Below are 15,505 nucleotides of genomic sequence, written 5' to 3' on the forward strand. Positions count from 1 at the left end.
TCTCAGCAGTTCAGTCCTGATTTAATTAGAGAAAATAATACAAAGAATGATGGGGAGAGGCAAACATATTGGTCTTTAATAGGATTTTTATCTTCCTTTCCAAAAAGCCTTAATGTTATTACATGTCAATTCGCTAGAGAAATAAATTTGGCTTGCCCCTTGACCGATGATGTCAGTACGTTAATAAATGTCACTATCTTGTCCTTTAGCCTTGTAGCAATGGTTTTCATCTATCCTTGTTTCCCAGCAGATATGGGGTGTAAGATGTGATGGATCCGGTTGTTTTTGTGTGTGCAACATCTCACCTCTTTGATAAGACCAAATAAACACATGACTAATATCCTTGACTCATGTTGTACCACCAGGTGAAACCAAAACCACACAACTTCCAGCATGATTTGTATAGAAGACAAATTAGATAATTTGATCGCAGATGGCTCGTCCACACTAAATACTTAAAATGAATATTGTCATAGCATGTTTGAGACATTTGCGCTCTCTGGAGATGAATAACAGCCTGACAACGTTTCGGTATCATATACCTTACTAAATTTCAACAAACACAATTTCACATTTGAGTGTTTTTCATTTCCTGATTTTATTATGTTCTTGGTGAATTTTCACTAAATTCATGAGGTCATTATGTACTTGCACAAAGTCTGCTTTTCTCATCTCGCTCATTCGCTCATTCTGCCCTGAAATCTGAGGACCACATGTTCACACTGTATGGGCCTGAGTCTGCTTTGTTTGGGGGGTTGGCTAAAGATAAAGCGCTGAAGAAAGATTGTGTCAGTAATAACTTATGAGATGCTACTCCTTTCTTTCTGAATTCTGCTTTCTCAGTGTCGCTTTCATTTAGTTTCTTTCCTCTCTGGAAAAAAATGTGATTTCTTAAATGATTTAAAATCCTAAAAAACCCATCTAGTTTATGAAAAGCAACAAAAAAGCGGTCATTTGTTTGTCCAATTTGTTTTCAAATGTTGATTAAAAACTGAATTTACATGATGTCTTTGTTCTTTATGCGTCTTCTCTTATTCAGGCAGCATCCACCCACCCACCAGGCAGCAGCACACTTTTATTTAACCAGTGAGTGATGGCATTCATAGTTAATAATGCAGATGGTGCAGACGAGCCATGTCCAGACAGTTCCAATCAGTTGATGGCATAATTTATCAAGTCCTGTGCTTAATGATAATGTCCAAACGATGGAGCTATTTCACGGTCACAAAAAGGACCCCATTAGCTTTTAAAAAAAGAAAGAAATATGTCATACATATATTACTTACACTGCAATATGAGTATGAGTGATAATGTTTTACACAACTTTGTAAAAAATATTCTTCTCCAAAAAATGTATTTTTAACATTGAAATCCTCTTAAATTCTGTCATCTATTTGCTTTTATATTTCAGTGTTTCTATCCAGACAATTGGGGAAATTAAGGAGAAGTAAAGAATTAGATTTTAGTAATTTCCTTACCTGGAAAAGTATGGGAAAACATGTTTGTTTTCACACGATTCCCCCTATTCTGTTTTCTAAAATATAAATTGCAACTATTTTTATAATTTATTTTAATCAATTTAATTGATCAGTTGTTGCAGCCCAGTTGTTCCAGTCAATGGAATTCAATGACATGCACATTTTTATAGCATTGTGATGTGAATTGTTTAGTTTTCATATAATGAAGCATGACTGCTAAAGCTTACAGCCACAAAGGGTTCAGAGTAGAAAAGATAGATATGCAATATGTAAATATACTCACATATTTACATATTTCTTGACCCGAGTATTCCTTGAGTGCCTCGCTGTCTTTGGTCAGGCATTTCAGGACTCAATGTTTATGTTGCCACTCTGCAGTGAAACTAAGCAGATCCAACACAGGCCGTGCATTCAGCTGACACAAGTTAGAGGAATTAAGGCTTTCAGTTTCGGATTGACAAACCTCCAGAGCGCTCACACCTTAGGGCTCAGCACTGGAAACATGTATTTGAATTAAATAACATGAATTTGTATTGAACAATATAAAAGCAAACATTATTGTTTGAAATTTAATTTGATAATCATTACCTTCAACTTGGTTTAGACTAGTTTTAATTCAGTTGATTCAAACAAATTCAGTTATCCGAATTACTTGATGAAGCCCTCATCTCTCGTCATGGACGAGCAGATGAACAAATGTCTTTAAAACTCTGCTTGAATATATTGGAATATGTCTTTGCTAACTGTGGGAGTTGATCATTTGCTAATCAAATACTTTGTTGTACCTCCCTGAAATGTTATATTAAAGGGGGGGCTCAATCTGGTGCACTCTGAGAGTATATTTATGAAGAATTATGAAGAAAACATTGTGCTCCTGCTCTAGAAGCGGTGGAATGTAACTAAGTATATTTATGGTACTCTAGTACTGTCTTTTAGTACAACTTTGAAGTACTTTTTTCCTTTTTCCATTTCTATTTGATGTAACTTTTACCTCGAGTACACTACATCTAAGAGGAAAATATTGTACTTTTAACTTCACTGCATTTATTTGACCATATTAGTTACTAGTTAGGCTACTTTGCAGATGCAGATTCTTAATACAAAATATAGATAGACATGTAAACATGTACAGTGCGCTATTATGTATTATTAAGTGGTATATTGTCAAATTATTTAGTATATAAAGTACTTAAAATGTGTTCCACCTTTACCAGCTGCAACATTAACGCACATTAATACATCAATATTTATAAACATACGCCGACCATAATATTTAAATTTAAAATGGGCCATTATGCATAATGACTCATGAGTATACTTTAACTTCTGTACTTCAGGTTCTGATGCTGAACATTGTTGTACTTTTACTTAAGTAACAATATGAATGTATGACTTTCACTTACACACATAAACACATTAGTTGTAAAAACATGAATAATGATAACATGGCAAACAAGCCACACTCACAAAGCATCGTAAACCAGATGGAATCCATTTTTCAAGATGGGTTGCTGGCATCACTTGAAAGCATACTGAGCAGCCTGAAATAAGTGTTTTCATTTTAATTCCTTTAATTCCTTCTATTTATTTGTCAATTGGGAAAACTCAAGTAAATTTGTTCTTGTAAAAGGACAGTTAATGATTAAATCAGTTGATGTTTTTTTGGATGTAGGCTTACTCAGTCAGATTAATTTCTTTACTCGATAGCCAATTTACCATCTTCCCAAATAACTCACGAGCAGAGGTCGAGTTTTAATCAGTTATAAGGGTTCTAACTCACGCAACTCTTTTTCTCATCCGATTAAAGTTATATTTTTATGTAAATTCATAGAAGACAGTAGACATCAATCTTTGTGTTATTTATTTTATTTCTCATGTATATATTTTCAACAGTGAATTTGTTTTAGTTTGTTTAATATCAATTAAGTTGAGCCAATCAATAAGCTCCTTTGGGCTTATTTTCATTTCCCTGTGTTTGCTTGATGAAACTGGGGTGTCAACCAAGAAATCAAGTGATGTATTTTCCCCTGGTCTTTCCCTCTTTACATCAGGCCACATGAGTACACAGTCTTGGTCAGCAGCAGCACATGTCAAATGCTATGTCCACTCGGAATTGTAACTGTAAAAGTTACAGGACAGCAACAAATCTCTGACATGAACTAATGTCCTGTGTCAGCTCTATACTGCCCGTCTCCATCTGCATCGCTACACCCCACTGCACACAACCTAGCAGCAGGGCCACTGATGCAACACTCTCTACGCTGTAGTTCCCAGAGGGCACAGATAAAACAGCAGCTCTCCCGGCCAACAGAAGCCACATCCACCAGAGGAAACGTGTAAAACAGACCCTGCCTCTCTTATAGGTCAGGACACTGCGGTTTGCCTAACACAAGACCTATCAAATGTTAGAAGGAGCCCTGCCAAGGCCTGATGCTGCAGTGAAGATTGCAAATACATCTCCCTCTAGTGGTGAATGTACCACTCTGGTGATGGTCATTGTCATTCTGGGCAATGCCTCCCCATTGATCCTCATTCAGAAAGATAGAACACTGCAGCAGTGGGAGAGTGCAACACTGGAGTAGGATGGATGCAGTACTCTGTGTACATATGGCAGTTTGCACTTAGTGTATGGGAGTTTAAATAATTTGAACGTGCAACGGAAAAGGATTTTGACATAGAAATAACTCTCAAAACACTGGCACAGAGAGATTTCACATTTATTGTGAAAAATGATTTTTTTTTTTAGACAACAAGAAAGTCACAATAGGAAAAGCACAGGTGTAGATAATACGATTACTAATGGCATATTTATATTTAGCTGAATTGGTTTCGGGGGCCTGCCATTGTGAATGTTGGCTCGCTGTCACTCTGGGACACTTGAACAGAACAGAGCCAATGATAATGTTGTACAAATAAAAAAACACCCCATATTCTATGTTTTTGTTTTTGTCAAAACCCCATGAAGACCATAGGGAAGAGTGTTTCCATTCTTTCTTACTTTCCCAGACTGTCTGGAGATCTCTGACCCCAAAGTGGATTCTCCCAACAAGATGAATCTTTAAATACAGGTCACAAATATATACTTGTATTTAAAATAAATCAGCTGGGTGCTGTAGTTCTTAGCAAACATCATTACTCCATTAAAATTAAGTAAATAGCGTGTTTATTGGGGCCTATTTTCAGCTGCCAATTTGGTGCACTAGCTTGTATTTAGGACACAAGAACCGTACGTGTGGGATTGACTAAAAAAACTACAGAGCCCATGTTATCCTGTGTGGCTTCAAGATGTATGGTTGATTTTGGACAACAATACAGAGTTGATCAATTCATTGTTTTGGTCTTTTTACGGCTTCATGTATTTGTTGACGATAAGAAAAATACAAGATGGAGAAGAGCAAGACATATGACCTCTGTTTTAATTGGTCGAATGTTCTCAACGTACTTTGCAACGTCAGAGTAAGAAATGGTTGCAGCTGTTATGTGCACATGTGTGGTCAGTGTGCGCATGGCTGCATACACAAGAACACATGTGTGCAGTTTAGTGTGTCCAAGCGTAAAGCAGTACTGCTGACAGGGCCACTTGAGTGATGTGGAGACAAGATTGTTCACATCAGCATACTGTAGATTATTGATGGCCCTGGACCGCCTGTGGACACGTTCTATCAATCTCATATGATGGAGGAGCAGAACTAGACGGGGTAATTAGAAGCAAAGTCATTTTAAGGAACAGACACACATATGTATGTTTAAAACAGATAGCTATACTGTAGATTAATTAATTTATCCTGGATGTCATGTACTCAACATGTTTCTTTCTCCCTGTGGAAGTCAATTTGCAAACGGCACGGTGGCTTTAACGACAATCTCTTCTAAAAAGGAGCGGGAACTTGACTGTTTTGGACATTGTAGGTGTTTATTTTACCTGTCACAGCCTACAGCCTGTTTCGTCCCTTTTCTCCGATTCTCTCCTGTTCTGTCTCTGTCCCTGACTCACTCTCAGTTTGCATCAACCCCCCCCTCCCTGTGTGGCTGGCCGCTGGGGTTGGCCTGCCTCTCGCTGTGCCACGTATGTAACCTAAACTGTGGAGGAGCAGAGCAGGGCTGGGCCACGAGTAAAGCTTTCCCCAAGACCAGACTGAATCTCTGGATCTTGTTCAGTGAGGAATGAAATGGAGCTGCACATGGATTTTATTTTCTAAACCATTTGATTTTGAGGCTGTGTCGTCCATATCTGCATCTACCTCACACATTAGGTGTTTTGTTTGTTTTTGTATACACTTTTAATCTCCTTTTCCCATCTTTTTGTTTTGATTTGCACTTATTTTTTCCTCCTCCATGTTTGTCCCTCTCTGCTGCTCTTTGCGTCTCCGTTTCGTTTCCACTCTCTGTCTCTGTGTCAGATTTGCACTTACCTCACAGTATATTGTGTTGCTGTAAAACGCGATCCTGGCCCCGCTCATATAAACACAGGCTCCTCCTTCACCCTCACTTAATGTCATTAACAGGTGGCTGTCTAAAATAGACACACACATACACATACACATACACACACACACACACACACACACACACACACACACACACACACACACACACACACACACACACACAAACAGCAAGGCTATCACAGATACAGACATGTTTTGAATCATGCTGGCATCATGTGACCGGGTCACCTGGCAGCACCTCTGCTCATTGATTTAATATTCAAACATGTGTGTTGTGGGAACAGGGTGATGTTGAGATTGTATATGGCGTCTGAGGGGAAAGCAGCAGTGCAAACATTTTTTTAAATCATCAACAGTGTTAACCAACCAGGCTGCAGCCCCCTCCCCTGTTACACTCACTTTCCGTAACCCTCATGTACCTCCCTCTCCCTCTCTCTCTCACTAACTCTCCCATCAACACTCGCCCCCCTCTATTAGATTTAAAGCGTCTCTTCCTTCCTTCTGAACAACACAGCAAACAGGTCAGACTTACTCTTGTTTTCACTGAGCTAGTTGTTGCTTTCTTTTGCCCACATGTCACACGGGTGGCTGTGTCTTTCTTTGGTGAAATGGTAGAGAGAGATTTTCCTCTCGTAAAACGCCCCTGTGTGTAGAAGCTTATCGTCTGCTCAGCGGCTGCAGAACTCAATTCAGTCCATTATAGTTGTGGTTATATCCTCAACCTCTAAGACACACATTTATGCCTAGCTTAGGATAAGATTTAAGTCCAAAGTGAGCATTTTTCTGTGTTATCCATCCAGTAAAGTAGCCTGATGTGCTCTGACCCCTCTGATCATCCTGTGGTTAATATAGATGTAATGTGATAAAGGGTTGTAACTCTATGACTACTAACTTGGCTGTCAGCAGCTGCAGTCTTGATATTCTTTATATAACAGTTAATGTTGGAAGAGTATGCAAATGCATGGCTGCTATTCTAAACATGGATTATTAGAGACATTTTATCATGCTTAGCTCTTAATATTAAATGATTATATTCATTTACAGTGCTTACTGTAAATTAGGATCAGGTGGTACATTTATATATTTGTATTGTTTATCAACTTTTAGCAAAATAATATCACGATGATTAATCTTATCATGTTGTTCTGCAAATTTATCTTGTCTCCAAGCAAATTGGAGGCCTGTATGAGGATACGTTGGGAATATCCTGCAAAACTCTAAATATACATACAGCTTGTTATATTTATCTACTGCACAGAAAATAATTGCACTTAGTGGCTTCATGGGGTGCATTGCCTACAAAACCCCTGATGCTGCCAGCGCAAAACTCTGTGAAGTGTCTAAATTAAGTGTCCACCAACTGTGTGGCCTGCTGCCTTCCTAACTGGCCGGGCCTCTTGCCTCCACTATGTGACCTGGTGGACTGCACAGCAAAGTTAATTACTGCAGCCCCCTGTCTGTCAGAGGGTTCAGGCATGAATTATCACCTCTCATGCACCCTGTGCAGAGCAGCGACACCGTTGTACCCTGTCACTCACGTTGCTTAAACTGCTCCAACGACCCCTTGCTCACAGTTTGGAAAAACAGAAACAACTCCATAAGCCTGGACCCACTTACAGTGAATATGCCACACACCCGCACACGCACACACGCACACACGCACTTCCATGCGCTCTCAAAATGACAGACATGACTTCAGATACCAAGTGTTTGCTGGTACACGTAATGCAGGATGGGCCGTATTTGTGGCAACCCATTATCCCCTCAGATCAAAAGGGGATCTGTGTCTAAGCCAGAGATAGTGTACCTGTTCGGGGAAGAGCTCTGTTGTCAACTCCTCTGGGAAAATAGAAGATGGGCGGTCCAGTCTGGCGCTGTGGTGTTATCTCTCACCTTGAACCCACTCCACCCGACTCCACCGGCTCATCCAGCCCAAATGTTTCTTCATCTGAAGCAAAATCTGCCTTTCAGAGAGACGCCATATGGCTTATCTATTGTTGGCTGAGAGCATGTCATATGGCTTTTAGGAAGGGAATACTGTAGATGCTGATAAAGCTCTTGGAAATTAAATATTACGCTGGTGATGAAAGGATTTTGCTCTTGTGAAGCATATGCTGGCTGCTCTTTCATCTTTCTGTTTCATCTCTCAATTTCAGGGGACTGGACAGAAAACAGACACTGGCTCTCCTGGTCCTTGCCTCCATCTCCTCCCATTTCTTAATTTCCTTACTTCATCCACCCCCTCCCCACCTCGTTGTAGCTCTGTTCATATCTCAATCTGTCTAATTGCATTGTTCTGCCCATTTGTTTTCACTTCATCCTTTGTTCCCCTGACTGCTTTTGCTCAATTTTACCATCCATCACAGGATAGTTGATAGCTGTGTCTCCTCTTTTTTGCTTACTGTTTTTAAAACAAGACTTGCTGGAACCTTTTTCACACACCTCTCCCCATGTTCTTCCTACTAAACCACCCTTCCATCTTTGCATCTATTATTTTCTCCTGTAATATTTAGTCTAAGTGCCCTGTTCTTTCATCTGGTCTTCCGCAAGCTTGGCCTTGAGATCAGTATGTGGTCCAACTTCATTGTACAACCGGATGAGGATGGTCGTATTGGGGTGGCAGGGGCTGGACAAGGTGTGGGTTTAGCTGGGATAAAAGGTGGAAGGGGACAGAGGAGGACCCAAAAGATGAGTGACAGCCAGGAGGGAAAGATCAAGCTGGCCTTCTTTGTGTCCATCATTGGAGTGACCCTGACAGTGTTGGGCATGGGTACAGAGTTTTGGGTCGAGCTGGCCCAACCAAAGAATTTCAGCGGCAACCAGACCTGCCAGATGGCCCATTACGGCCTGTGGAAGGGCTGCATCCACACCCTATTGGTGGCCGACATAGACCCAGAGAGGACGAGCTGTGGCCCTGTTGAACTACCTGGAGGTGAGACCTCTGACTGGAGTGTTTGGGTGTCCAAGTGAGTTTGTGTTCTTCTGTCTGTCTGTCTGTCTGTCTGTCTGTGCTGTCTAGAAGGTGAGCAGGTGAGGTTTCTGGAGGGCACATGTCTGTTTTGTTTCTCTAACTGTCTGCTCATGTATGCTTCTCTGCAAACTGAATTGCCCGGCCATGCAAGTTTACCTTTAGGGGCCTCCACATTACAGTATACGTGCGTCAGTATGAAAGTGAATTAATAGAAAAGGGTCAAAGGACATTTCTGAGAGGTAGCAAGTCCTTGACTTTATTGAGGAAAAAACGTGTGCTCTTGCCAGAATGTTTCTTTGCCATCACCACTGATGTGAAAACAGAGGGAGCAGGCAGGACTAATATAATGTATGCCCTCTGGGAATACGCTTACATCTGTAGGTCTTTTATCTGAGCCAATAACGAACTGGGGAATACAAAAAATGTATACAAATAATCCCACCAAGAATCTTCAGATTTCTGAGTAACATAGTGATGATTGTTGATAAACATTTAATAATAATAATACATTTAATTTGTATAGCGCTTTTCGTGGTAACACAATTTCCCCTTATATTTATATATATATATATATATATATATATATATATATATATATATATATATATATATATATATGCACATCCCCTGTAATCTTGTGAAGGGATGTACAGTAGAGAGGATAGTTGTGTATGTGAAGCTGCCTGCATACATATGTATCTAGGTCATTCTACAGATAATGTGCAAATTGAATCATTAAAGAAAAACTGACGCACAGAAACAGAGCACCAGCAGGACCACAGTAAAGCTATTTTCCATTCTATTGCTATTGGAACAACACAAAGCAGCAGGCAGGTACTTGTAGCATTATACAATACAATCCTTGTGATTCATAAAATTGTCAGTGTAATGAAGCATTGATTTCAAGTTTTTCCCTTGACTGGGTACCTAATCATCTCCTGTTGTACACATAGTACAAACAGCCATGTTTAGAGTTGTGACAGCTCCTTTCTAAAAGCACTTTATTCAACTTGACCACAGTTAGGTTCTCCAGAGGGCGTTGATTATCTCCACAATGACCTACTTCTGTCTGAAAAGCGAGTCTGGAGACCGAGAGAGGCAGGTGTTGGTAGAAATGAGATAGAGATAGGCAAAGTAGGCTTTCGAAGGTTCTGCTCTTGGAATAACTGCCTGTATCAGAGACAGAGCAGATCTCTAAAAAAAACAAAAAAAAACAAAAACAAAAAATCTCCTCATCCAGCAGAGTATATACAGAGTGAAATATATATATATATATATATATATATATATATATATATATATATATATATATATATATATACACACACACACACACACACACACACACACACACACACACACACACACACACTATTTGCATGCATCACCTTGAATGATGTCACAACATTGTTTTTCTTCTCAGATGTCAAGGGCTAATTCATCTTACCAGTCAATATGTCCTGCATCGCGGCTGCTAGCAGATATATACTGTATGTGTGCCTCTGAGATGGTCTTTTGGTGCGTGAGAGCAGTCAGTATGTTTCTGACAATCTTTCTCACACGTCCTAACACTGTTGGCCCACGCCGCCCGGCACAGATGGCCGTGGGCTTGTCATGTTTGGAGGAAAACAACTGTTTTTGCCATCTCTGCTTCTCCGTTTCACATCACTGTTTATGTGCCTTTGGCTCCCGTCCCGAGAAAAAGGGCGGCCTCGCCGAAGCCGTGCCTGTCATCTCAAAATCAGCTATCCATCTTCGCTGTGTGCTGGAGAGGGACATGACAGCTCAATAATTATAGCCTCGGCAGGGGAAGCAAGAGCAAAGGCAGTTGACTGTGATAGCATAATGTGTTAAAAAAATCAATAAGCTAATAAATGCTGTGTCTGCTTCAGTAAACATGTTTGCAAATGTGCTCAGACACAAACATATTTGTTTGTGAAATAAATGTGTGACTGTGAGTGTGTGTGTTCACAAGCATGTGGTCATCTTGGACCACATAATATTCAGTTGGTGAAAGTCATCACTATGCGCTTGTGAAGCCAAGTGGAATCTGACTACTTCACAGTTTTTGTCTAAATATAGAGAGGGGGAAACGAAGAAGAGGGACAGACAGGGACTGAGGGAGAGTGTATGTCTAATGCAGTATTAACCAACCCCTCTGTGTTTCCTTCCCCTCTTGACATCTCCTGCTCACCTCCTTCTCCATCTGTGGCTCCCCTCTCTTTTCCCCTTTACTCATCACCCCTTCCATCTGCCCCCCTCACTCTTCCTTTTCCCCGCTATCTCATCCTTTGAGCCTCTATCCATATTTCCTGCATCCCCTTCATCATTTGCTCATCCCACATATCCCCATCCCCTCAGTCCTTATTATTGTAGAGCCACGCCTCCCCATTTCTATCCTCCATCTGCCCCTTCTCTCTGTCTACCTCTCTTTTTCCCCTCTGCCAACCATGTATTTTGCTGTCTTTCACCCTCTCTGGCCGTACCATATGTGCAGTGCTGGGCAGTGTGTGTGTGTGTGTGTGTGTGTGTGTGTGTAGCGGCGTGCGTCTCTGGGTATTGCAGCTAATGCTCGACACTTGGATATAAATAGGAATGATGCCTGGAAGGACTGAGTGCATGGATGCATAGGAGGCACATAACAGAAGACCAGCAGCTATCCATAGGAGTGTGTGTGTGTGTGTGTGTGTGTGTGTGTGTGTGTGTGTGTGTGTGTGTGTGTGTGTGTGTGTGTGTGTGTGTGTGTGTGATCTCTTTGTGTGATATTTTTATTTCCCCACAGAAACCAACTGCACCTACTTCAAATTCTTCACCTCTGGGGAGAATGCAGTCATATTCAAGAAGACGACTAACAGGAGTGAGACATTTTAATTCCTTACACATGCAGATGCACACCAGCGGTTGCATTGCAGCGAGTATCAATAAAGACATTTGCTAGTGTGCTCAGAGGACCACGCTATTGGTTTTTGCATGCTTCAGCCCATTAACTTCCGCTGCCACCCATTTTGCAAAGCAAATCATAAGCCCTCATACTGATTAATGTGTTTACCTTACTGTCCAGGCAGCCAATGGTATCAGTGCAGTTTGAAGATCAGCTGGCTGAGAAAGATACTTACATCACGTTGAGCATTAAGTCAACTTTAGCTTTTGATTGAGCGTTTTAAGCATGGACTGTTTTGATGCATTCAAGGAAGCTGAGACACCATATTATATAAGAGCTGTAAGAACAAATTGCAATCAGAAGGTCCGTTGTTAGAAGACATACACTAAGCAAACAAACCATGTGGATTACGGGACAAAGTTAATAGTCAAACTAACAGCATTATGATAGCAATGCCCGCTTTTTGGTTGGTCCATCCCTTTGGTCCAAACTTGAAGAATCTACTGGATGGATTGCCTTGCCTTCCTATATGATAACTTTTGTGATTAACTGACTACTCATCCTTTCACCATGAGGTTGAGTGAAATATATTTTAACTATTGCAATGATTTTGGTACAGACATTCATGTCCCCCTTGAGAAGAATCTATTTGATATAAAAATCAACACTTCGGTGTGTGACCAAATTCCTGCAAAATTGACATTCCCATCATAATCATTGGCCTTCAGCCTTCAGCCTTCTCCCAAGACAAGACAGTTCCACGGTCCTGTATGGTTAGAGAGAGAGGAGTCCTCTTTGAATACCTCCTGTTCAATGCTGCCTGTCTCCAGCGGTTCATAAGATCCTCCTGGTCTTCTGCAGCCTGTCTGCTGCTGCTGCTCAGAAGCTGGGTGACCGTCTGATTACCTGATGGGCTGCAGCATTTGAACCTGATGGAACACTCCCTCTATCACCTCCCTGTGCTGGATATGCTTGGCTTTTTCCCCTGGCGTGCCACAGAATATGTAACCTTTGTCATTGTGAGCATGTTAGCATGTGTGTGTGTGTGTGTGTGTGTGTGTGTGTGTGTGTGTGTGTGTGTGTGTGTGTGTGTGTGTGTGTGTGTGTGTGTGTGCCTAAATACAGCCTCACAGAGCCGCTAGCATAGCGTTAGACTCTTCAGTCTTGTTTGTTTGAGAGTGGCTGCTGTTTGGCAGCCACTTTCAGATGCCAGGAAAGAAAGACTCATCAAAATACTCGGTGGTGCCAACTACATTAACAAAATGTGTTCGGTGATGATTGTTTCCTGTCAAGCAAGTGTTAAGTCTCTGCAGATTCATTTAAAAATATTATGGCTGCACAATTGCATCAATCAATTGCTGCCATGGATGATAAGAAAGAAAAAAACATGAATACATGTTGTGATTTCAGGCTGTCATAAAGAAATCTGGCCAGGGACAGCAGATGAAAATTAGCCTCTCTGGCTAATGCTGGCTCACTTAGAGTTTTACTGTTGATTAGTGTGCATTGTCCCTGCAAAATAAACAAATAAATAAATAATAAATAAAAAATTCTGAAAACTGTAAAATGCAGCTGGGCAAAAACAAAACCGCTGTCTTTTTGAGTTGCTTTCATTTTGATCTATTTTACGTCCTTTTTGGACTCTTCTCAATCCCAATAACAAAAAACATTCCTAAAGATGGAATCTGCTGCGATTATTGATAATAATTATAATGATATATGAGTGTCAAACAACACAACTCTGGCACTAGCACTGTTGTGAAAAGTTGATCAGCTTTTTGGGTTGCACCTGTTCAGCTTTGCAATGCCAAGTATTTTCAGAATTAAGGCTTACCTGTAAGCCAAAACTCTGTGAGGTAGTATAATATTTTATTTGACAATACCTCTGCCTTCTGTCCTAAACATCTCTCACTGCATAGAATTACAGATTTCAACTCTACCTACACCACTGTTCACAAATATACACTATATACATATACTCTAATATGCATATACACTAATCCCTTTTCTCTTTTAATTTCTTCCGGCTCTCCTTCACAGAGCTGAATCTAGCAGCAGCTATCTTGGCCCTTTTGAGTTTGACCATGATGGTAATGGGCTCCATCTGTATCGCCATGTCCCTCAGCAAAGGAGTACCCTTCTTTCTCAAGCCAGCCTCCTTCTGTTTCATCCTATCAGGTGAGACATCACTATGCTATGTTAACATTAACATTCAAGTGTGGCAATATCCCTAACTGACTGATATTTGGCAAGGTGATTACTTTTCATTTATGAACAGTTGTTTGTGAATGTTAGCGAGTTAACTTCTGATCTTTGTGTGCAGGTGTACTGGTCCTTCTCTCCATCCTGATATTCCACCAGTCTGTGCTGGCCTTGCTGTCCAGTGACCACTCTGTACCTCTACACCATGAGCTCTCATGGTCTGTGGCCTGTGTGGGCTCAGCAGCAGCCATCCTTATTTTCGGTGGATTCCTCTTCATTATCCTCTCCCTTCCTTTCAGCCCCTGGCAGAAATGCTTTCCACACAAGAATAGCACCACCTAGCACTTGAATAGCAATAAAATATACATACAGTATTCTTGAGTTCTTGTTTGAGAGCAAGTGGAAACGTATGTTTCTAAAGTGACTTTACTTGCTCTTGGCATTTAATTTGTCAGAGAAGTCATACTTAAGTCTTAATAAAAGCTATGAGGAGAAGTCAGCAACACATTAGTGAGGGAATGTGCAAAAATTGTTTCAGTTTTTTTTTTTGTAGAAAATAGATGGAGGGGGCCACAGAGCTACTGCTGACTGTCTGATGTTTAGCTCTGAGTTGTGTTTATGTATACAAGTGTCACAAATAGGTGTGTTAGCCTGCCTGTTGCTGTACATCCACACATAGTCTTTCTGCTAGCATCAGGAGAGTAAATAAAAACGTTATAAATGCAGACACTTATCTATTTTTAAACGTCTGTTTAATATGGAAGCCCCATTCTGCAAAGAAATTTTAAAAACATGAAAAGCTAGAAACAAGTACTCCACATTAAACGGCAAGATATATCTTTTGTCCAATCCATTTAGAACAAAAGGAGCGTTTTCTGATCTGACTTAAGCCAAAGCGCAGGGTCTTCTGGGGTCATCAGAGGGTGTACACGAAGGCTCTGTTCGGACGTCCGCATATTGCTTATTTGTTGTGGCTGTGTGGACAGTTAGAGACAGTTATGAACAGTTGATGGTCTACATCAATCTACTGCAAGTGGACATCATGAACAGAACTACTAAGTGTCCACAGCTGTCTATGTAAGAGTCTTTATCTGTCTTTTAAAACTATTACACATCAATGCTTAAAGAATAAATCTGTTTTATGGTGCAACAATGCTGCTGTTAAGGTTTGGTCTGGCATAAAAAAAAAGCCTGTTAGGGAAAGATCATCACACTTACTATGGCGGCTAGGGGACCGTAAGCATGTGTCCTTTTGGGGTACTGATGCTGTCATCCTTCTTTACAATCTCATAATTTTTTGATTTACAATCTCATAATTTTGTATTATGTCTCAAAATGAGACATAATACAAAATTATGAGATTGTAAATCAAAAGTTTGACGAAGTCAAAATGATGAATACCAAGTCCAAAATTTTGACTTATCATCCCATAATTATGAATTGAGTCTTTTCATTTTTTACATGCATAACTTTTCATACTTTTTTTCAGGCGGAAATGGGCTTCCACAGTTTAAAAGTCCTAAAA

General features: G+C 40.5%; 1 protein-coding gene across 1 annotated transcript; it reads left to right on the forward strand.

The window, feature by feature from the left end:
• The first annotated feature begins 8,289 nt into the window (after window positions 1-8,289).
• Window positions 8,290-14,817, forward strand: cacng6b (calcium channel, voltage-dependent, gamma subunit 6b). Its single transcript, XM_079228172.1, has 4 exons — window positions 8,290-8,858; window positions 11,680-11,754; window positions 13,819-13,956; window positions 14,102-14,817. The coding sequence occupies exons 1-4, from the start codon at window positions 8,495-8,497 to the stop codon at window positions 14,320-14,322; spliced, it is 798 nt and encodes a 265-aa protein (XP_079084298.1). The 5' UTR covers window positions 8,290-8,494; the 3' UTR covers window positions 14,323-14,817.
• The last annotated feature ends 688 nt before the right edge of the window (window positions 14,818-15,505 follow it).

Source organism: Taurulus bubalis, assembly GCF_910589615.1.
Source record: "Taurulus bubalis genome assembly, chromosome: 12".
NCBI lineage: Eukaryota > Metazoa > Chordata > Actinopteri > Perciformes > Cottidae > Taurulus > Taurulus bubalis.